Source organism: Canis lupus, chromosome 33, assembly GCF_003254725.2.
Source record: "Canis lupus dingo isolate Sandy chromosome 33, ASM325472v2, whole genome shotgun sequence".
In the NCBI taxonomy this organism is placed as follows: Eukaryota; Metazoa; Chordata; class Mammalia; order Carnivora; family Canidae; genus Canis; species Canis lupus.
Window position 1 is genome coordinate 27,888,992 of NC_064275.1, and position 24,098 is coordinate 27,913,089.

A 24,098-nucleotide genomic window follows, 5' to 3' on the forward strand; every position below is an offset into this window, starting at 1 on the left:
AACCCCAAAAATGGAAGAGAGGTGGAAAAATACCATCCCTACAAGGAAATTTTCTAGGACTTGTACAAAGCTGGTTCTCTTTAGCTTCTCAGGGTTGTTTTTACGTAAATGCAGAGTTGGAGCCGATGTTCCAGTCCTCTGCCAAGCCAAAGCAAAACTCAGATCACAGAGGAGACCTTCACGGTAGCAGGTGGTCCTTGGCAAAGCCGGTCACTACTCTTGTCACTTTGGTTGAACGGGCCCATAAGCAGTCATGTAAGCCATTGTCCTGCTTCCAGATGGGATATTGTCTGATTTTGCTTCAACAGGCAAAATTTTGTGGTCTCTTTTACTCTCTTTACCCATTTCTTCTCCCTCTTATTACTCTCTTGCCTGACTCACAGCTCTCCACATCCTGAGCTATCCTGAAAATCCAACGATTACAATGTCTCATCACTCTTGCTGTAACTTATGGCCGTGATGAAAGAGAGGATGTGTACATGTCTGATTGTGGACTCTGTGTGAGGCTAGAGGCCAGGGAGTGGGAGTGGTGGTTGTGGGGGCGGGGGCAGAGAGGGCAAGACACAGAGAATGGAGACTCCGTCCAAGCATCAAAGGGTTAAATGGGAGCTCCATGGAGAAAAGATGAAAACAAATAGTTATTCGTCCAGGAAGGGAAAAAAGCTGAGAATGGACTTGATTGTCTTCAAGTTTAGCCACTCATTCATTGAACAATAGGTGTTGGACACCTGTCATGCACCAAAGTATGGGATGTTTCTGTAAGACAATAACAACAAAAGTCCTTGTTCTCATGGCAAGTGTACACTATATAAAGGGAGAAATTATATAATAAACAAAATAAAAATAAATTATTTAACATGTTAGAAGATGGAAAAAGAAAAAATAATAAGGGAGATTTGGAGTATGGTTGAGGCCATTTGCAGTTTTCAATGGTTCTGACATTTGCACAAAGACTAGAAGGGGGTAGGGAATTAGCCATTAGTCATGGAGGGAAAGTGCTCTTGGCTGAGGGAACAGCCAGTGCAAAACTTCTGAAGGATTTTCTGTACAAGATCCCAGCCATTCCCCACCATTGTGTGACACAGAAATTAGAAATAGGTCTGACCTGTAGTTGGAAGAAATTTAGTTGGACCAAAGAATAACATTTACATTGTCAATAACTTTGACTAATGAAGACCTAAACAGTTTTTTAAATGCTTTATTATCAGTTCAGTTTATTTGGCAATTAATCATGTACTGTCTTGTGCGGCATGTAACTTAAATCTTTTATGGACCTTTTCAAAATGTCTATTAATGTGTCATTATCTCCCCAATTATTTCATTGGGGCTCTAAGGGAAGTGATGCCAGGCCCACCAGCAGCACCTAGTCTAATCACTCCCCTTCCCCAAGGGCTGGAAAGCCCAGGACAGCCCTCACTCTGTCAGCAGATAGCATAGGATAAAAATATCGCCTGGAGACAGAGAGCTGGACTTCATCTCCAGAGGGCCCTCCCAGCCCCAAATTCCCACTCCCACTTTCCTGTGGGGTTTTACCACTTTCTTCTAAGCAGTAGCATGGGCCATGCTAAAGATATATTTATATGCTTTTATTTGGCCTTGCCAGTTCCTTCCTGTGGCCTATAACACATGATTGTGGATTGTGCATATTAGAGGGAGGAAACTGGTTGGAAGCACTGGGCATGCCGATAAAGAAGCGTGTGTTCCTTTTCTTTCTCCCCATCACCCTGAGGCCCAGACCCGGGGATCTGTTGGTTCTCTGCGCTATGTAGATCAGGAATTTCAGATGAATTGCTTCCTGGGTTCAGAATAGTCACAATGCTTATGCTCGGGTCCCCTTTGGGCATCCCAGCGCTGTACCCCTTCTGCCACTTGGGCCTAAAACGCATTTGGGTGGCTCCAGGCAAAACTCTCTTCGCATTTAGGTTGTCCGAGTCAGACTCCAGGAAAGGCGCACAGCACCCAGCCTGCCCCTGTGCACCGCCCTGAGTGTTTTCTGTCCAGATCTTTACTCTTTGGACAGAAAGAAAGAGAAGTGCTTGGGTGTGGAGTCTCAGGAACTCCAGGGAGCTGGTCTGAGTAGCTTGCCAGGCAGCGGGCAACAGTGACAGAGCAGATTCTTTGGGCTGTGGTGTAATAGGTTCAGATCCCAACTCTGCCGGGGGCTTTGTCATCCTGGGCAACGTGGCCTCAGTATTCTCCTCTATATAAAGCAGGGCTTACGCTACCCACATGATCGAAGCATGAGAAACCCCAGATGAAGCACTGGCACGGAGCAAATACTCTGAGAGGAGGAAATCATGAACAAGGAAGAAACCAAGAAAGCAAGGGTCCTTGTAGTGGTTAAACCCCACGTCTGCTGGGGAGAAGGGGAGGCTGCTGCATTGAAGGTTGTGATTATGTGGTGCCTGCAGTCAGACCTCCTGTCCCTGACTGGGGGGGGTTGCAGGCCAGGTACCAGGGCCACCTGTCTGAATAATGGCAGCTTCTGTATCTCAGAGACCTCACTTGATGTTGGTATCTCTAAAGCCTCAAAGGTTGGTTATCAAGCAAATGTCCTCCTCCTCTTGATAAGCACAGAATGGAGTTGAAATGAAGGAAGAGAAGTCTCATGGTGAGCCCTTGGCCTCAAAGCTTTCATAAGTCACTTTTGTCAAAGTGCCTGTGACTCCTCCTGCCTCGTATCGATACGGCTGTTCAGTTATAGATGAGGGAGGAAGAATCATTAAGAACAGAAAGAAAAAGACTGAATGGTGAGCGTCGTGGTCACCCCCCCACCCACCGCCGGCTGCTGTGTGCCACCTGGGAATCCACCTCTAGGCGTGGGGCCCTCTCACAGAGAACCCCAGAAAGCGCCTTCCTGCAGGGTGCCGGATATGGGGTTTGGGCTCATCTTGTCTCAAAGGTGCCAAAGTAACGTTCCTGTCAACTTAAGTGTGAAGATGTCTTGCTTCACAAAGAAGAGGACCCCTCATTGTTCTTATTCTCCTGCCCAGGTTTGTCCTGAATGAGCTGGTGCAGACAGAAAAAGACTATGTCAAGGATCTGGGGATTGTGGTGGAGGTGAGTATGTGGCGCAAGGTGGGTCTGCGGTCACCCAGCCAGGGGCAGGTTGGACCCTACCTGAGCCAAGGTGTTTTTAACTTGAGGGTCACATGTATTTTGCTCTCTCTGGGTATTTGCAGAAATGAAACTAAAAATTACAGTAGATCGAATGAAATATATTGGGTTTTTTCTTTTCTTTTCTCCTTGAAATATCATGAGAGATTCAGAGGGAGATGGGGTCTCAAAGCTGCAGCATTTGGGGGAGCCTCTCGGTTAGAGCGGAGTCCTTTCACCTTGTTTCAGGTGACCAAGTTACTGTCTCAAGAGCTCTTCTTTGGCATTTAACCATACGGACATGTAGTCTTCGGAGCTACCAGCCACCGTGACTACAAGCAGGGCACCCCTAATGAGACCTTGGGGCGTAGAGTCCTCTGAGATTAAGGAGAGGGTTATGGCTACCAAGAGGAAAAGAGGCTACAATGAAAAATCCACCCATAAGACAAGACTGACAAATCCACAGTTAAGAGTCAACTTGGTAGTAAATAAAATCGTGCCCTTGGGACGCCTGGGTGGCTCAGCTTGAGCATCTGCCTTCAGCCCAGGGGATGATCCCAGAGTCCCAGGATCGAGTCCCACATCGGGCTCCCTGCATGGAGCCTGCTTCTCCCTCTGCCTGTGTCTCTGCCTCTCTATTTGTGTCTCTCATGAATAAATAAATAAAATCTTAAAAAAAAAAAAAAAAAAAAAAACATGCTCCCTCTCCTTGAGGGTTTACCTTAGGGGCATTTAGATGGTTGAATGAAAAAGACTTTCTCTTTAGGGGGCTGGGGAGACCAAGAAAGAGACCTAGAACTTCATCAGAGCTGCGTGTGTCGCCCCACATGGGGTAAAGTCCTGGCCGAGCCCTGAGAAAGCACAGAAAGCCCTGTGGGGTGGGCCCGCCCATGGGGCTGCCCTATGGGGCTGGCAGGATAGCTTTCTTGTGAAGATGTCCCACTGACCGCTGCCTCTGCTCTGTAGGGCTTCATGAAGAGAATAGAAGAAAAGGGTGTCCCCGAGGACATGCGAGGGAAGGATAAAATCGTGTTTGGAAATATCCACCAGATTTACGACTGGCATAAGGAGTAAGTGCTCCGCAGTCCTGAGAACCCCGGGAGCCTCCGTCCTCCCCTGCACCTGACCTTCGGGGTCCAGGGTCGGGTCGGGTCGGGTCGGGGGAGAGGCTGGCGTCACTGATCTTCTCGCCGAGCAATACTACAGTTCTGAAGGATGTGGCTCCCCCCCCCTTACACCCCCTTCCTCCTTTTAGCTTTTTCCTGGCTGAACTGGAAAAGTGTATCCAGGAGCAGGACAGACTGGCCCAGCTCTTCATTAAACACGTGAGTGCGCCCGCAGCTCTGGGCCCCACCGCCGGGCTCCTGGACCGGCCTTTGTCCTCCCCGGGCCTGGGCGGCTCGTGGTGGAGCGGCTGCCCCCGGCTCACGCGCTGATCCCCGGGCCCTGGGGTCGAGCCCCACGTCGGGCCGCCCGCTCTGCGCGGAGCCTGCTTCTCCGTCTGTCTGCCGTCCCGGCTGGGCGCTCGCGCTCCCCCTTCCCCCTCTCCCCCCACCTTCCTTCCTCCCCGCGGCCTGAGCCCTGAGCGCCTGCCCTCTGCCTCGGCAGGAGCGCAAGCTGCACGTCTACGTGTGGTACTGCCAGAACAAGCCGCGCTCCGAGTACATCGTGGCCGAGTACGACGCCTACTTCGACGTAAGCACCGGGCCGGGCCGGGTCGGGGAGGAAGGGTGGGCCGGTGCCCCCACGGCTCCGGGACCTTCAGGCCGGGGCTGCCTCGGTGGGGCCAGGGCCGGGCTCGGAGGCCCAGGCGGCCAGGTGGCCCGCTGGCGGAGGCCCGTTGGCAGAAGGACCGTGACCCACTCTCCAGGGCTCTGTCCCCCGAGACTGCTCCGAGGCACCTGCAGGTCTCCGCTCCCCTCCCCAGGGCTTCTCTCAGGCTCCTTCCAGGAAGGTGCTCGCTTTGCTCGAGGAGAGGCCAGGCCGCCCCCGGGAAGAGCCCTGGGCCGACCGTGGGCAGATCAGCGTTGAGGACCCAGCCCGTTGGGCCCGGGCCCTGGGAGAGGCCCCTCTGACGCGGCCCTGGAGCATCAGAGACCACAGACACCCCTTCCCCTTCCACCTCGTCCCCAGGGCTGGGGCGAGGACACAGGCGGGAGGTACATGCGGTGCGGAAGGTGGCCACGAGGTGTGCTGCGTGTTGTCCGTAACGCACGAGCGGCTGTGTGGCAGCTCTGCCCCTCACGTTGTTTGAGGATTCTAGGACTTTATGGCAAACGGGAAGGTGTGTCCTTCTCACCTTGAACCCTAATGCCCAGGACTCCAGTTCTTTGGCTCCTTTTTCCTCTAACGTCGCTCCCTTGTGTTCCAGGAGGTGAAACAGGAGATAAATCAAAGGCTGACCCTTAGCGACTTCCTTATCAAGCCCATTCAGAGAATCACAAAATATCAGTTGCTCCTCAAGGTAAGAGAGCAGCGAGCCTGAGGCAGGGCCGGAGAAGGCTCTTCTTGGGCTCTGAGTTGGCGAGCAGGTCAGCGTGAGGCTCTGTCCCCACCACACTTTCCCCATGAACTAGGCCGGGGGGCGCGGGGTGCCGCCTGCGGGCTCTTATCTTGCCTGTCCTCTACTTGGGTCAGCTCTGCCTCCAAATAAATTGCACGCATGTCATTCCTGTCTTCGAGGTTGACAGTTCACTTTCTTTCTTTCAAGCTGCTTTCTTCCTTTGTCACCATCACTCACTTGGGATCTTTAAAAGATAAAAAAATAGGAAGAACATAAAACCAGAGCGACCACAAGGAGAAAGATAAGCAAAGGCAAGGCCCTGGAAAGCTTAGATGAGGAGTACCTAAAATTTGATCATATTTTACTTTTTGAAGCGGTTTGACTTGGTTTGTCTTACAGAATGTGAGGTACATGGAAGAGAGAGATTGAGCTCTCCTTTCTCCCAGGCTTTCTGGACATAACTTCCCCCTCTCCCCCCTCTCCCTCCCTTTCCCCATAGCTTTTCCTCTTTGAGTATCTGGGGGTTTTCTCCCTGTTGTTGTTTCCAATGTGACTCATAACGTCATATCTCCGCTTCTGCGACACACTGCCATGTCTGTTGGGGAGGAAAGTTGTCTGGGTGTCATTGTAGGTTTTACGATGGTGGGTTTTTTATGGCGCTCTGTTGGCCTAACTGATGTCACCCTCCTGCACCCTTCCCCGCTTCTCCCACTTGCTAGGACTTCCTGAGATACAGTGAGAAGGCTGGCTTGGAGTGTTCGGATATCGAGGTGAGTCTTCTCAAAGCGCTGGCCGTCCTTGGCGATGGTGTTGGATGTCATATCTAAGGGGGAAGAACTGGATCTGGAGGACCGGGGGTCTGGGCGGAGTCCTCTCAGAGCCCCTTGCAGAGAGCAGCTCCACAGGATGGGGAACCGCCAGTAGTAATGAACACACGGAGTGTTTTTCTCGAACCTGAGAATTCTGTCCTGGGAAAGACCAGAGTTTCGCTCCTCTCATGTTCTCCACGTGGCTCCAGGGACTTATGGTGGGAAAGGGGGATATTTGAGTCCTCTGACATCCTTCAGAGATTCAGGGTTCCCGTGTGCAGTTTCATCCATGAGCCCAGGTACTATTTGAATTCAACACATAACATATCCTGTTTTCACTCCCTCCCCTACCCCCGAGATTACTCCCTAAGTAAAGTCCTTTGAAACAATGTCACCATGGGGATTATTTTAAGCCAGAGAGGTTACAGACCATTCTGGTAGGTCATTTTAGGTTAAAACCTCTAGTGTTTCACAAGCCAGGCTAGGCTGTTGCTTAGGCAGCCAAGAAGCAACAGAGGGAAGAAAGAAAATATGAGAAGGAAAGAGAATCGCTAAATAAAAGTGGGAAGGAGGAAAAGGCTGGCTGGGTAGCGTTCTCTGCCACGTGGGGTCCCTGATTCACATGGAGCCCTGCACTGTTGACCAACACCCCAACTAGAACAGAAAAGCCCGCACTGCTCTAGGAGTGGACTGCAGGGACCAGTGTCCTTCCCTGGAATCAGGGAGCCCCCGGGAGGTCCCTGTCTTCCTGCACGGAATTGCCCTAAGCTTCCTGCCTGAGTGCTCATCCCCGTCCTGAGCTGCTATTATTCTTTCCCACAGAAAGCAGTGGAGTTAATGTGCCTTGTTCCAAAACGCTGCAATGACATGATGAATCTGGGACGCCTGCAGGGCTTTGAGGTGAGCCCTTAAGAATGCTCTGAGCCTTCTCTCTTCTGGACAGCAGGAGCCCGGGCTCTGAGGCAGCTTCCCTTTGAAGCCCCATGCCCGCCTCCTCCGCCGCCTCTACTCACCATCTGTGCCTTCTCGCTAGACCCCTCTGGCTCATGGGCCCAGAAGATTGATCTATTTAGGATATCCAGTGATAGGGCAGTCAGAGGAAGCTACAGAGCAGTCCACCAAGCTGGAGTCACAGTTAGAGGGGGTTAGAAAGACCCCAAATTCCTTGTAACTGTAGACTTGCTGGTGACCTCTTTCCTTTGCTTTCTTGCTTGAGAAATGAGTGCAAGGACTATGAGGGAGAGCGAGACTATGGGATGGAAGTAGCAACAGAGGGAAAATAGAACTTATTTTTTTTTTTTTTTTTTTTTTTGGAGAGAGTGGTTCTAGTAAATAGGTTTACATAATGGCTGGCTCTTTAGTTAAATGAACATTTAAAGCTTTAAAACATCATGTACACATTTCTGTTCTTTGAAGAAAAGAATCAATCTTAGGAGAAACAGCTAGATGTCCCCAGAATTTTGGCTTCAGTGAATAACTAGTTTGCTAGGGCTACCATAACAAATTCCCACAGACTGGGTGGCTTAAACAACAGAATTTAAAATCTCACTTTTCTGGAGTCTAGGAGTCTGAGATCAAGGTGTAGGCAGTGATGGTTTCTCCTGAGGGCTGTGAGGGACAGATCTGTGCAGGCCTGTCTCCTTGGCCTGTAGATGGCCGTCTTCATGTTCACACGACATTCTTCCTGTGTCTTCACGTTGTCTTCCCTCTGTACATTTTTCTGTATGCAAATTTCCCCTTTTTATAAGGACACCAGTCCTGTTCTAGTAGATCTTACCCTAATGACCTCCCTGTAACTTGATTCCCCCTGAAAAGATCCTATCTCCCAATATGGTCATATTCTGAGATACTGGTGGCTAGGACTTCAACATATGAATTGGGGGGTGAGGCAATTCAACCCATAACAGTGAATCTTTGAAGAAAAAATTGACTTTCCTACTTTAAACTTGATAATTGGCTGCCTTTAGTTTATATCCAAACCTCATATGCTAACTATATCTAATATCTGTTTTTGAGTATTAATTTAAAATTGGAACTGACACAATTATTGACTGGCATTTAATGATTGTTGAACCCCTTAGAGAAAGATGTGGATCTTCTAATCCTGCTTCCTGGTAATTCTACAACCTAAGATTTTATTATTCCTTTCTAGAGAAAAGGGGTTCTTGGAAGCTGATATAACAAGGGGGAAAAAAAGAAGTTGATATAATAAGGAAAATAATAGCTTTTTTCCCCTGGCTAAATTAGAATAGGATAGGATAGGATAGGATAGAAATAAGGTAGACTGGCCTATAAGTAAAGTTAGGAGATGCTACATTCAGGTTTGAGTTACTGAATTAGATTCATCATCTTCTTGATCCCAATTCTCTTGTCCTCCCTGCCTTCCCAGCTCTTCCTGGTATCCCTGTCTGCCATTGCTTTGTTCCTGTGACCAGGAACTATGTGGAGGGTTTTCTTTGCTGTTTATTTTTCATAGATTACCAGTTCTCCACCTGAGGCATTAGAGCAAGCAGGGGTTTGCAGCAGAAAGATACCCTGAGTCCTTATATGGGTTTTCTCTAGGCACACTGGATCAAGTTTTTACACTTTCTCCCTTGGGACGATGCTAGGTCTATTCCGAGGCTATTCTGAACAAACCATGTAATCCCTATTGCTCTTATGCTTTGATGTGCCCCTGTTTCTGAGGAGGAGTCTGGCTTGACTTTCTCTGGGTCTTTGCGGGCACTGAGCACTGACAGGAATTCAACATCAGCATTCGACTCCACAGGAATTGTGTTGTGCGTGCACACGTGAGTGCACAGAAGGCCACACGCAGACTGTAAAATTATCTTCTCTTTTCAATCAAGCACCACCATCTCCTTTTTCCATCAAATCTCAGAGAATCTGCTTTGAGTTCCTTCAGCTAATTAAGAAGGACCATGAACATCCATCCCTCTGTCCCTTCTAAAATCCTGGGCTTTGGGCCTGGGAGAAGCTTACCTCCTCCCGTAGATTCTCTCTCTTAAATTCTCTCTAGCTTTCCCTTTGGCATCAGCAGGGCTGTAATTCATGGGTCAGGCTCTTATGTAACAGTAATAGAGCTTTTAGAGCTTTCCTGGCTAGCTGGTCACTAGCTTAATATTAACTTTGGACCAGGGTAGAGATAAGCCTGTTTGGCTGCTGACCTTGACAGTAAGGAGCCGTGATCCAAGCAGAGGGCAGGTGTTTCTCAGGAATGGGAAAGAAAAATGACCCGTGTGCTAGGTACTGTTTGGAATAAGGCATCATGTGCAGAGAATGACCCACATTTTTACTAAACGGCAGAAGTCATCACCTGAGAGAGTATGGTTCAGAGGAGGCCCTCTGGCTGCTATCAGATATCAGTTGTCAGCATGTTCTTGCTGCAAACAGTAGAGAAAGCAAAGCTCTCCAATGGCTTCTGTGAAGACCTGCTGGGTTGGGCCTAATTTCCTTTGAAGATGTGAAGATGTGTCTGAAAATCAGGCTAGAAACCGGCAAACCACATAGGCTCCCCCTATGTGAGCTGGCAAGTGGCCTGCTAGCTCAAAGCATTTTAAGAAGGATCACAGGACCCCGAAAAATATCTTGTAAAACATGGGCACCTGTATATGCTACTCTAGCTGTACCTGTTGATCGGTAGCAGGAGACGAAGACTTCAGAATTAAACTAATTCTAACTAAGACTCCATCCTGAAATCACAGAAGGAAATGACAGGGGCCCAACTCATTAGATGACTTGTCATCCTGCCAACATCACTTCCCTTGGCCGCAGGTTGGTTCTAGGTCCATGGCCATAAGAGTACCCCAGGTCCTTGGCCCATGCCACAAGGGAGCCAAGCAGACAATATCTCTCAGAGCTCTGAGGACAAAAAGGCTACGGGTGTCACCCACTTTCTGTTCTCCTTTTAATAAAAAATAAGAAGAGCAGGATAATATCTGAACATCTTTTTAGCTAATCATTTTACCTTCCTCCCTTCTGGCATTTTCTTAGGGCTGCTTCTTAGTGGTTTCATAGCCTTCTTTCCCTTCTCCCCCTCTCCCCAGGGCTCTGTGTCTGCCCTACCTGAGTGAGATGGATCCTAATTCAGTCTCTAACTAGAGCCCTGAGGCTTTTAGTGTCCAGTCTGTTGTCTGTGTTCTTACGGGGGCAGGTTTGTAGACCCAGAGAGCTGTGGCCCCCTCCCAGTTTTTCACCTCCTTCACCCCACTTCCTTGCACTTGCTTCCATCAGGGCACCCTGACTGCCCAGGGGAAGCTGCTGCAACAGGACACGTTCTATGTGATTGAGCTGGACGCAGGCATGCAGTCCCGGACCAAGGAGAGGCGCGTGTTCCTCTTTGAGCAAATTGTCATCTTCAGTGAACTGCTAAGGAAGGGATCCCTCACCCCGGGCTACATGTTCAAAAGGAGCATCAAGGTAAGGCTCCCGCCGGGGATGACAAGGGACAGGGGAGAGCCAATCCTGGGAGCTGCTTCCCTAAGACAGAAATCTGGAGCGAGTACAGATTCAGAACCTTGATGGTCTTTCGGCCAAAGAAGCTGTGGTTGCAAAGGTCAAGTATTTTGAGAGAAAGAGACAGGCTGAGGTCCTGCAGGTCCTGCATGTTCTCCAGGATCAGGCCATTCACTCAAAGTCAGAAACCAGCATGGTTAGCTATTAGATCCAGGACAAAATTTTGGAAATGACTCCTGAAGTAAATACTTTGAGGAACTGTACCATGTTGTTGTTTTTTTTAAACCACTTAAAAATGAAAAGAATCAACTTGGTTTCTTCCAGATGAATTACTTGGTCCTGGAGGAGAACGTGGACAATGACCCCTGCAAGTTTGCACTCATGAACAGGGAGACTTCTGAGAGGGTCATTCTGCAAGCTGCCAACGCGGACATTCAGCAGGCCTGGGTGCAGGACATCAATCAAGTCTTAGAAACACAGCGAGACTTCTTAAATGGTAGGTACAGGCCTGGCTTCTAATAGGGCCATTTTCAGGGGACCCCACACCTCTGAGCTCCCTTGGGTCTGGGCTTACAGTGACTTCATGAGCCCTGATGACATTTTATATGGATGATAGGTTTGTAGTTTTCGGAAACACTTTGTTTAGGATTTTTCTGAACCTGGATAGGTCAGTGGAGCAGATGGAACATGATAAGGAAGCCCCATCTTTCCAAAAGAAGAGCTATTCTCTTAGAGCCGAGACACAGCATATATGCCTGTGGCCAAGACTGACAGCTAATAGTAGTTGCGGCAGAAATCTGAATGGGGCGTATCCCCCTTGTCCTAGGGGCTGAGTATCAGGGTCCTGTGTTTTCGCATTTGGTGGCTAATGGCTAGTGTTTTCACAGGTGATAACTGGGAGTTTGACAGATCAGTGGGAGAGCCTACATAAGTCCCCTTGCTAGCCATCCTGAGCCTTTCGAAGGAGAGGTGATTGATTCCTAAGCTCTCAGTTTCAGTAATACCGTGAGCTGCCCAGAACTCATGATTATGCAGAGAGTGTAGCTGTCTACGGACCCTCCAGGAGTCCTCTACCTGGCAGTGGGAGCCCAAGTGATAGGGCGCTGCTACCTTGTTTGCATTTCTTTTTTTCTTTTCACCGCTGGCGTTGTCTCCACATTGAGCTTACCATGTGACAGGAAGTGTACGGTTTTAAACCAGTGCTCATCTCTCAAGTTGATGCACTCAGAAGTCTCTGTGCAGAAACAGAACTGGAAGCTGAAGGCAAAATGTAGCCAGAAATGAAGTTAGCCCAGAGACCTAGCAGGCACATATGGCTGTGTGTGCATATGCGCACACACACACACACACACACACACACACACACGGAATGAGCAAGCACGCATACCCATATGTACGCACACATGCATGCACACACAGACTCAGCAAGCACGTGTGCCTGTATGTACACATACACAGACATGCACACGTGGACTCAGCAAGCACACATGCCCATATGTACACACACATGCATGCACACACAGACTCAGCAAGCACATGTGCCTGTATGTACACATACACACACACCTACAGACTCAGCAAGCATATTTACTCATGAACACATACACACGCGCACACACACTGAGCAGCATGTATGCCTGTATACGGACACACACCAAAGCACAGACACAGATCCACTGTCAGATGTGTCACCCTTGCCAGTATTAGAATCTGGACTCTTTTGAACGGCACAAGCAGCACTGGTTGGTTGTCCAGCGTGGACCTGAATGCTATGGGAAAGATTAAACGTGACATACCACTTGAGGACCGTGAGCAAATCATAACATTTCTCTGGGCCTCTGTTGGCTTGTTTTGGGGAAAAGGAGGGACGATCTGCTCTGCCCACATTGGCACGTGCTCTGGTGTGCCTGCCAGCAGTACTGGAAGCGGGAAAACATGGCACAGCTCCCTGTAGACAATATCAGCTAACTGCATGGTAAGGAATTTCACTCATCGTATTTACTTTAAAACAAATGAAAAGAAATTATATAGCAAGATAAACATGAAACTTCAAAGCAATCTCACACTGTGTCAGAGTATTTGAGGGTCATGCCCCAGCTGTAGAACAGTTTGGTGAAAAAAACTTTGTGATCTCTAGGGTTCTTTCTCATTCTAAAAAATCTAAAATTAAACACCAGCCCAGCCCTGAGGGGATAGCAGCAGAAGTTGTATATAGTTTACAGGTTCTGAATGTAGAACTTTCAATCAACAGCTATGTTGATAAAATGATTTTATTACAAAAAGTACACATATATAAAATATATTCATTAAATTGCATTCTAGTACTTAAGAACTTCTGTCAGAAGTTCTAAGCTGGGATGAGATTTTTAAGTTTATCGATTCAGTACAAAAGACAAATAAGAAAAAAATCAAAACCAGAAATAATTGAAATAACAATGGCGCACACACATGGCCCAGCACAGTGCTAAGCATGTGCGCACATGTATTATCACATTTAATCCTCTTGTAAACAGGAAAAGGTAAGTCCTCTCATCCTGTATTTTTCAGGTGAGGAAAAGGAGTCAGGGAGATTAATAAACTTGTCCAAGGTCACAAAAACAGTAAGTGATGAAACAAAGACTTGAACCCAGAACTATATAACTTAATATTGGGCTTTTAACCATAAACTACAGCATAGTCGCTGGTGGTAGGGCGCACGTTTATCTATGAGCTCCCTAGCAAACAAAGCAAAGAAAGAAACAGGATCAGGCTTGAGATGCACAGCTTCCTAAGACCTGAGTAGTGCAGACTGAGGCCGGCAGAAGGACGAAGGCCCTCTGTGTAGCTCATTTAGAAAGCCGTAATATTCTGAAACGCTTCAGCACGGTTATTGCATATAATCAGGTCATACTCCAATTCCATGTGATGGGTCTGATCCATACGGTCACTGTGATGAGGCCTGCTTCAAAACTCTCTGCTGTCCACTTAAAATGTGGAACTGCATTTCTTTGAGTGTAGTTGGTGATCCAGGCTTTTACATGGTTCCAAGGGACCTTTCTCTTAGTTATAGTGAATTATGGAGATATTCCTGAGCTAGATTATCCATACTTAAATATTGAATGCCTACAGAGTACCCTCCAGGGAGAAAGACTGAGCTCTGGCCGGAGCCTGTTTTATACTTTGACACACTCGAGGGACAAGGATGTGATGATAGAGCAGGGCCAGGCATCTTTTACTCAGAGACATGTGCAGGCATCTCAGGGCCAATATTACCCTCCTGAGACCTCAGAGGTGAAGAAGTGTGACCCTGTGTTGAGTCCTACTGAAATACATACTTATCACTCTAGAAATATCCCTGTCCATGAAAGTTCTCTAGGCCCCAGCTGTTAACCCACTCAAATATTTGTTACAGAGGATCTTGATAAGAATGACAGAAGTGGGCCAGCCCTTGAAGTCATTATTGCCCTGAATGGCTTTGCCTTGGCTAAACCAGCCTGAGAACTCGGGCCAGGCCTTGGAACTTTCTTATCTTAAACTCTGTAAACCAGAGCTCACACCTTTCCTCTATCTCTGGACTTCTACTAACTACCATTCTCCCAGTCTCCAAATTGGAGTGACCCTCAGCCCTTGCCTCCCCCTCCCATCGGGGCTGTGGCCGTCGAGTCTCCCTCCGGAACGCCTGCCACCCTGTAGCCATTCTACAGTCTCCCCGGCTCTGCTCTGCGTGGGCCCCTCGCTGGTCACTATCTCACAGTTTCTGAATCAGCCTCTCTAGTCCCTCCTCCCAACTGCCACAAAGTTAATGTTCTTTGAATGTGGCTCTGGTGAAAGAACTTAAAATGTTCAAGGTCATTTAGTCCAGTCACTCTTTGTGATCTTCAAAATGACACCCAAACCCATTAGGCTGGCTTTGTAGATCCTTCAACCACGGCACCAATAACCTCCCTTACCTGTCTCGTCTCCTCTTCCTCCACGGAGGCGCATGACCTTCTGCTGCTGCAGGTAATCTGACTGCATCCTGTTGCCCAGACACACTTCACACTTGCCTACCTCCTGCAGAGTCTGAAGTGTTATCACCACCACCCCGGGTACATACACGCACGTGTGCGCGCGCACACACACACACACACACACAAAGCCTTCTCTCCCTCCTTTTGCACAACACCAGGCACCTCATAGAGGGTATCGCTTCGTGTTTGCGTTTTCCTCATTAAGGTAGCTTTCTGAATTCTCACGGTAGATCGTACGTTCCTTAAAAACAAGGGTAGTGTCTTCCCCGTGTATCACCACAATGCCTGGCACAAAGCCCATTATAATAAGCTTCCAAATCCTTGTGGGATTCCCGGAGTTTAGAGTAACCGTCCGCTCTTACCCCACAGCCCTACAGTCACCCATTGAGTATCAGCGGAAAGAAAGGAGCACAGCCGTGATGAGGTCCCAGCCGTCCAGGGTTCCCCAAGCCAGCCCTAGGCCCTACTCCTCTGGCCCCGCGGGCTCTGAGAAGCCTCCAAAGGGCTCCAGCTATAACCCACCACTGCCACCCCTGAAGATATCTACCTCCAATGGCAGTCCAGGGTTTGACTACCACCAGCCTGGGGACAAGTTTGAGGCCAGCAAGGTAAGTGACAGCCCGCTACCCCCACCCTCACCACTCTGAGGGGCCACCTCCAGGCTCACTGTAGGAAGTAGCTTCTTTTTCATGCTCTTCCTTTGACCAGAAACAACCCACTAAATACAGCCTCGTCTCAATCATTTCTCTTTCTTCCCCTGCAAATGGAGTTAGACCAGTTCCCTCTGCTCAGACACTCTGGGTTAAAGAGCTGTTGTTGTCTGCAGAAAACCCTGCAGATATAAGGTAATATCGTAGGAGCAGTTATGACTTACACCAAGCAGAGTAGCTGTGGTTTGGGTCACCTAAGTCACAACTCTAGTGTCTGACATCTTAAAGAGATGGCCCTTTCTCATGGTGAGCTGCGGCACAGTCCTTCACCGTCTACTGGCTGATGCAGCGAGGGGAAACTGCGCCTCTGTGGGTGAATGGGAAAGCAGCCTTGGATTAGACGTTTATCACAGGTAACCCACGATTCAAACATCACCATGAGAGCAGCATAGAATTAACTGTAGACCCAGTCTACACAGCCGTTTTGACCCTACAGAGTGGCAGGTGTGAGAAGAATAAGTGGGAAAAGTGCTAGATTAGGAATCCAGGCAATCTGGTTCCCATTCCAAATTCTGCAACTCACTTGTTCCAGGACCTTAGCAACCTCTTTAATCTCATGAGGCTCCGGTTGCCTCTAGAACTTAATGGATCTGTGAATAGTGTCCACACTTTTTTATTCACGTGTTCTGATCTTACAGTTTTATTTGTTTTATCCAAATGATTAGATGATCTTGATTTTTAACATTCACTATTAATAAATGAACTAAGTTTTTTTTTTTTAATCCGCTATTGTCTGAGGTCAATTCTGTATTAGAATAACTGTCCTTGACCTATTTCATCACATTACCTGGAAATGATTTTCTATGATAAAAACCCCTCGTGAATTCGTTGAAGTCATATTGGCCTTTTGTCAAACTTACGGAAGATTTCCTGGCTCTGATCACACTCTGGGAGGTAGCCAGGCCTCCCTGGCGGGGAGGTACAGGTGTGCAAGCAGCTTTCCTGCGGTAGTCCTGTGAAAAGGCCACAGAGGCAGGCCCTCTTGTATTAATGAATACGGGCAAGACCAGAGGAGTTTTGTTCCCGCTGGAGTTCGGTCAGGGTAGGTCATGGTCTTGCCATTGAACGGGGCAAACATCTCATTGTTACTCCCAGCTCAAAGAAGATCAGAATGTAACAGAAGACCGATGCTTTTTTGAAAGGAAGAAAAAAATGTTTCAAAGGGTCTCTCTGTGCTCCGGGCCTGACCTTTGCCCCAACATCCCTCTGCCCAGGTGCTCTGTACCCCTGTGCCTCTGCCACACTCTTGCTCACATTAGAGGATGCTGGTGGGAAGGTTGCAGGCTCCGGAGGCTTCCAGAGGAAAGGGTTTATACCTACTTGTCTACCATATGCAACCTTGTTGTAAAAAATAGAATTTCGAAGCTTATCTCTAGATACAACTTTATGGCTCAGGATAATCTTCTGCCTGGTATTCACCCTGCCAGTGGGCGGTTTGGCCTCTAACCCCGCAGGGCTGTGGAGCCAGCCGTGCGAACCAGCCTTCTTGTTGTCCGTGCCCCTCTCGCCCTTGTGTCCTAGCAGGGCGACCTGGGAGGCTGCAACGGGACCTCATCCATGGCCGTGATCAAAGATTACTATGCACTGAAGGAGAACGAAATCTGTGTGAGCCAAGGTGAGGTGGTCCAGGTCCTCGCCGTCAACCAGCAGAACATGTGCCTGGTGTACCAGCCTGCCAGCGACCGTTCCCCCGCGGCCGAGGGCTGGGTCCCGGGCAGCGTCCTGGCGCCCCTCACCAAAGCCACGGCGGCAGCAGAAAATAGTGACGGAAGCATCAAGTAAGTGCCTCGTTGGCTTCCCCGGGAGAGGAGTGTGTGGATTAAAAAAAATCAAAACCAAACAAAGAACACAAAAAAAATGCAAACACACGCTAGGGAATTCCTGCTGCTTTTTCTCGACAGTACCACCGGAACCAATGTTTGAGTGCTGGAACCACACGCAGCATGGGGCATCCAGGCTGGATTGTTCCGGGCTCTTTTGATGCTGTTGACAGTAGTGGCTGTGGGTTTGGTTTTTTTTTGTTTGTTTTTTTTCCCCTTTTCATTTATAATTTTCTGTTCATTTTTTTCCTCCCCTCTCCCATTAAGAAAAGAACCCTACTGAAACCCTAGATGACAAAAGGCATGCCTTCTGTTGCTCCATTTGACCTACCACAGGATTCACTGGACTGGACTTTATTTATATTGTATTAAGTTACTGATACATAAATATATATATTATTTTTTTTTGATTGACGCCAAAAAATGACCTTAGCACAAACGCCAGACCTGTACAGGTCGGAGGCCTGCTGCTTCTCCCAGGAGAGAGGGAACTTTTTGGTTGTCTGTGGCAATTCCTCTGTACAGATTGTAACTTTTTTTTTTTTAATTTCTCCCCTCCCCTGTCACTTTAATATATATGTTCATGGTAATTTGTAAAATATTTCTTTTCCTTATTTTGGTTGCGAAGACCCTTCCGAACACATTCCTGTATAAAGTATTTTGCACTATTTAAAGAACCCCATATGGATGAAGTCAGGTTGTGCAATATAAATGGAGAGTCACAATGTTCATCATTGTACCTGTAATGTAACTAATAATTTTAAATGTACTATTTTAAATATGTAAAATAAATTTTCACCATGAGCATGTTTTAATGAGGCTAAAGACTAGTTGACCCTTTTTCCCCTATTTCACTACTCTGGGAGTTTTAAATGTGCAAACAATTCTTCTTCTTCCCCCCCCCCCCCCCTTTTCTGTATTTTAGGAATCGGTTGAATGCATTGGCAGTTTTTTCCTCCCCAAAAAGCACTTTTGTCGCTAAAGCTCCAATACTAGCCTTCCCTTCAGCAGCCCATATTCTCTGTCTCTAACCCCTAAGGTGTGGAATCATACAGATTGAATGCTGTCCAGCTGGGTGCCCTTGAGGTGCTGATGTAAAGGAATGACTGGGGTACAGGGCAGTGTTTGGCCTGCCCCTACACCCCCGGGGTTTCCATGCCATGTGGCCCTCCACGGCAGAGGTAGAGGGAACCCCCCACAAGACGGCTGATGGGGATACCAGCAGAGCAGTACTTCTTTGGCCCTTTCTCGAGCTCAGGGCACAGAGGCTACCGAGCTGCCCCTGGCCTTGCTAGGTAACCATAGGCCCAGCTGGAAGGCAGTCATGGCTTCCAAGGCATAGTAGACCCAATTCATTTTATTCTAAAGACATTTGCTTTTGGTACCTTTTAAGAAGCCTCAGAAATAAGGTCCCTCAAAGCATTGAAGTCCTTAGTAATCAGTCGCCTTACAGAGCTAACTTGTCATGATTCTTGATCTAATTATCCAGCCACTCAGCACTTCCTCCTCACGTTGGCGTCTTTTGATCACTTTTTTATACCTTCCACGGGAGGGAAGGGAGAAGGGACATCAGGCTGGGTGAAAGAGACCAGATCCAAGTACAAATGGGTCATTCTGGTCCCTTGTCAGCCCCTCTTGCACAAGGGTTGGGGGGGAAGGGCGGGGGGGGGCAGGGGGGGAGCAGAGCCACAGACTTGAAGTGGTTGTCGCTATTTATCAGTGAAGGACACGCCCCCAGGGCCTACTCTGAGCACAGGAGTCAGAGTTGGGTGTGATGTCTCCAGCATAAATGTTACTGAAACCCTGTTTCCACGTCAGTTCCCGTGGCCAAGTGATGGAAGCTCCCCAAACCATGATGACGACTTCTTCTGGGAAGAAGAATATGAAATTGAGCCTGTCCTGCCACTGATACTACTCTGAGTCTTCCTTCTGAACATTATTTGTAACATTTCTAGCTTCTCACCAACCATATGGAATGACCCAGAGGGTTGTAATAAACATAGGAACATGCCCCACACTCACGCCCACGCCCACTGGGCTGTCCACCCTAGGACATGCGGCATGGACCTCCCTGACTCAAAGGTGTTCTCAGACTGAGTCAGGGTAGTGGATTTGGGGGTTAAAGTTATGAGCTGAATGAATATCTGAAGTTAACAATGATACTGTCTAGGGTTAGTCTCCATGACTGTTCTTGCTGAGGTACAACAACCGACGTGAGTTGCTGGTATGCTAGGGAGCCTGCCTGTTCAGGAGGCACAAGAGACGGTCTGGCCAAGAGACTCTTGTTTTCCGATGGAGCCCACATCCCCCCAAAATTTGAGAATGTGACTATAACTGCTCTTTCCTATTCGGAAGGGTGAGCACTGAACATGTGTGTTAGTGATAAATACTTTGGAAACACCTTCAGGACATCCTAAAAGTCCTGACATAATAGAACATTCTCCTTCCTCCTAAACCTTGTGCCCCTTTCTCTCTCTGCCTCCCTCCTTCCCTCTCTCTCTCCCTCCCTCTCTCTCTCCTCTTTCCCTTAACGAAGGCTCTTTTCATCAAGCTCTGTCTGCAAAGCCCTAAGTTTGACAAGGAGACCCTGAAGGGAGGCCAACCTCACTTATTCCAGACAATGATAGAACTTCATCCAAATTCTGTGACCACACCTGAAACCGATGACACCTGCTCAGGGTCATCAATGCTATTTGTGACTTGGCTTTTGGCATTTTTGTTTTTGAGCCCTGGACATACGTGGAACTCAGGAGCTCAGCTCCGAGCTTCTCTTTACACGTCCGTGAAGGAGCCTCCAACCCCTTTGTAGGAAGGAGGAAGCTGGGGTAGTAGAATGAGAGGGGATTGCTGTTCCCACCACCCTGGGAGCACGTAATGGGTCTTCTCCCACCAGGAAATCTCTAGGACCTCTTAACGCTCAACAGAGCTCTTTTCTCACAAACACTGAGTGATGTGGAGGACATAAACCAAGAAACCCTTTATCCTAAAATAACCAGATAAATGAGTGGTGCTCAACTGTGTATTAAATCAAATGCCCTAGAAGAGAATCCTACCCGTAGTACAGTGTTTGGGAGTAGCCACAGCCCAGATGCAAATAATGAGATGCGAACCTCAAAATCATCCTTTTGGTCTTTATATGTGGTCCTGGGAATGTACCAGTAGTTTCTGCACCATAAAATACACTTCTCTTTTCTGTTTAACCCCCCTCCCCAGCCCCACCTCATTCTTCCACCATCCAGTATACTGCTCAGGAAGGGAATTCCTCAGTCCTCTGAGGCTTCATCAGTAGGATACAAAGACTTCCTTGGTAGAGTTTAATCACCCAGTCCTCGTATTTTCCTCAAGTGCTGCAGCCAACCTTGCACGTCTCTCAGGAGGGGCCAGAGCCCATCCTCACTCTCCCTCCTGGAGGCAGGATCAGCTACCAGCCACCACAGGAGCTGGCGTGCAGGTTCGGGGCCTCTGAAGCTGGGGCTTGACTGGAGCATCTCACCTACTGACTCACCCAAGGGTGGCAAGCCCACCCACCGCCTCACTCTGCCCTGACCTGCCATTTTGACTGGTGCATTTTTTGGTACAACAGGAAGTCATGTTCATGGCATACTCTACGAATGAGAAAGCGGGCAGAAGTGGAGAACACGGGTAAAAATGAAGCCACAGGGGCTCGTAAACCCAAGGATATTCTGGGCAACAAAGTCTCTGTTAAAGTGAGTAAGGTCTTCCAGAGCTGTGTCCCACCTCTCATCTACTCCCACCCTGCAGCATCTCAATTTGGGTGGATGGGGATTTTTTTTTTTTCCCAGTGTGGGGACCAGAGGGGAAGTAGTTTAGCAGGATTTTGCATGCAAGATCAATTTATTTTTTATTTTTTATTTCTCCCGGCAACTTCGATTCAAATAAGTAAGTATCTTTTTTTTTTCCTTTATACCTTTCTCCTGATACTGTGCACATGCCTTATAACGAAATTATCTGCAGCGTTATTCTTATAAAAATGCAAGATGTTTGGTTCATACCGAAGCTCTCAAAGCTGCCCGTTCAGTATCCTAGGTTTGAAAACACACGCGGGGTAAGGAGATGAGGGGTGCTTGCCAAACCTCCAACCCCGTGAAGTCTGAGGTTTGGAATCTCAGGGCCACTATGGCCTTGCTGGAGTTTCATTTCTTTTCCCCAGAATTCAGACGACATCATTTTCAGGCTCCCACGTGGGCAGGGAAGGGGAGGCACGGTGGCAAAGCCCAAGTTACTGGTTTTGTAACAATCCCCCCCCCTTACCATGAACCCACTGATGCTAAGCTTCGGCAGCCCCTTGCCCACCCCCGCCCCCGCCCCCCGCCATCCTGAAACAATGTGATCCGTTTTCTTTGCATTGGGCCCTCGGAAAAGACCTGACTCTGGACAGTGGGAATTAGACTGCTGATGCTGAACATCACTATGCTGGGTGATGACCCACGCGGCACTTTTTCCCCTTCCTGAGCGAAATAAGGACAACCAAAACCCATGCTACCGTCCTTCTTGGGGAAAAGAAATTGTATCCCCTCCTTCACTCTCCTCGGGGAAGCCCAGCCTCACAGAAGACAAGAGTTTAAATTCTACAGCACTTCTGTTTCCTGTGGTTGCCCCTTCCACTGCGGTTTCCCACGAGATGCGGGGCGGCACATGATTCCAGCCTCCTTCCCTCCCTACCCACCCCACCCCCCGCCCCGAAAGAGCATGCTTCCCCCCCCACCGGGTGATCAGCACCCCTACCCTAGAAGCACCTGGTGTTTTTCTCTGCCCGATTTCCCATTGCTCGTGCCTTTCTGACGTTCTCCTCACTCTCCAGCAAGAGCTGCCTATGTTCTAACTGTGTTCTCTTTCTTCCCCTTCCTCATGCTGCCCTCCAAGGAGACGAACAGTTCCGAGGAGTCAGAGTGTGATGATCTTGACCCTAATACTAGCATGGAGGTAGAACCAGCTATTGTTGTCCTATTTGCTATAATGATTGTCTTTATCAATGTGTTCTGTACCGGTGACCTTGCCGAAGTGACCAGTCAGTCAAGGATAAATGGTGACACGAGGGCACCTCTGGGTGTCCCCGTCCCAACTTAAAAAGGACATTCATTCAGCTCAATTTTTATAGAAGACCTGACCTAGATATTTTCTAAAAACAAAAACAAAAACAAAAAAACAAAAAAAAAAACCTAAAACATCTGGTTCTCTTGAATGCTTGCTTAATATTTCCTTCTTGGTGGGTATGGCTCTGTATAGAAAATATCCAACTTCATTATTGGACACTTAGAGCACTTTTTTTTTTCCCCCATGGAAAATGGCGTTAAGAAGAGTGGCCGATTCCCAGCTGAAAGAACCCTTTTAGTTTGAGTTTCTCCCTCTTTTGTTTCTCCCCTTCCTCCCTCTTCCCTCTTTCTCTTTCCCCTTTATCCTCTCCATCTGGTTCTTCTGCTAGGACGTATTGCTCCCTTGAGGCTCCAGCAAAAGCGTGGCCTAGGTGTGGCCTGGTGAATGACCTGATCCCTATTACTGTGTAGGGCTGGCTGAGAGCCAACGAGTGGTTGTAGCCACTGCAGGACCCACCTCTGCCCGGCCCCCGGGCTCCTGGGTGGTGGCTGTCCCACCAGAAACTAAAAGCAGCCCTGGGAATGGCCTCCCTTCTGTAGCATTAGCAGCGGTCTCTCTAGAGATGGGGAGACTAAAATGTTGTCGGGAACCTTTCTGACACTATCGGGTGCGAGGGGTATGGGAGTAGAACCAACACTTCCATCAGGAACATTGAGCCAACTTCCCTCCCCTTCTTGGCTAGAAACTCTCTTGGGTTAGAAAAGTAGGACTCTGCATGGCTTGCCACTGAGTGACAACCCTCATAAATTTACAAACCCTAGACAATTAGAGCAAACCTGGACCTGGCTTTCCCTGCCATCTTGTTTTTCAGAGTAGATGGAAATGTTTTCCTCCAAATCTGTGTTCCCATCACCAATAAAAGGAAAAAAGTTTAGAGATTTCCTCTAAGCACAAAATAAAGAGTATTTTCAAAAACCCTTTCCTTTTTATAGACCTAAGCTTTTCACTTAACCAGATGGACTTTTATTATTCTTATTCTAATTTGACCTCATCCCAAAGAAATCCACCACCATATTAGGGCAACCACCACCACAAAACCCAAGAAAGACCACTCTGCCCAAGAAGGAGTAAGTCAGCTGTGGAAGATGCCAGTTGTGTTGAATCAGGCCAGAGACAAGTGGTTGAAAGTAGGAGTCCTGCCAGGATGCAATGGTTGCTTGTGGGTGTGGGTATTGCCACAGAGCTAAATCCAGCAGGTGTGGGTCAATGCAGGGCTCCACTGTGGGAGGAAGTGGGTATGGCGTTCGTGGTCTAAATGTATCCTGGAGAATGAGGAAGCCAGGGGGAAACTGGTGCCTCTGCTTTCTTTGTGTTTCATAGGATAGGCACCAGCTCCCATGGAGCCCACACGTATCCGCTTGTAGACCCTTCGTCACATCTATATCTGCGGGTCTAAGTTTCGCTGGGCTGTATCACTGATGTCCTCCTCAAGTAGAGGAAATTCAGGCAGAGGGAGGAGAAAAGCTGTGTATTTGTGATCTAGAAGGCAACTTGGGACCTTTCTCAGCTTAGGTGGAATGGGGAGAGAAAAGCAGCTTTCCCAACCTGCTCTTCTTTTTTTCTTTTTTTTCTTTTTAAAGATTTTATTCATTTATTCTTGAGAG

General features: G+C 48.2%; 1 protein-coding gene across 23 annotated transcripts in view; it reads left to right on the top strand.

Moving 5' to 3' along the window:
* KALRN (kalirin RhoGEF kinase) overlaps nt 1-24,098 on the top strand; it is a 659,950-nt gene that overhangs the window by 596,395 nt on the left and 39,457 nt on the right. For 10 of the 23 annotated variants that reach the window (XM_035710078.2, XM_025474776.3, XM_049105377.1 and 7 more), the window contains 13 exons: nt 2,994-3,060; nt 4,063-4,166; nt 4,352-4,421; nt 4,705-4,791; nt 5,468-5,560; nt 6,319-6,369; nt 7,231-7,308; nt 10,639-10,824; nt 11,185-11,356; nt 15,219-15,457; nt 17,081-17,337; nt 20,963-21,086; nt 22,264-22,323. In XM_035710078.2, the coding sequence (XP_035565971.2) occupies nt 2,994-3,060; nt 4,063-4,166; nt 4,352-4,421; nt 4,705-4,791; nt 5,468-5,560; nt 6,319-6,369; nt 7,231-7,308; nt 10,639-10,824; nt 11,185-11,356; nt 15,219-15,457; nt 17,081-17,337; nt 20,963-21,086; nt 22,264-22,323 (1,588 nt within the window). Of the gene's footprint in view, nt 1-2,993; nt 3,061-4,062; nt 4,167-4,351; nt 4,422-4,704; nt 4,792-5,467; nt 5,561-6,318; nt 6,370-7,230; nt 7,309-10,638; nt 10,825-11,184; nt 11,357-15,218; nt 15,458-17,080; nt 18,195-19,197; nt 19,397-20,962; nt 21,087-22,263; nt 22,324-24,098 lie in introns of those variants that run through there. The other 13 variants (XM_049105387.1, XM_025474945.3, XM_025474958.3 and 10 more) reach the window with 7 other exon arrangements.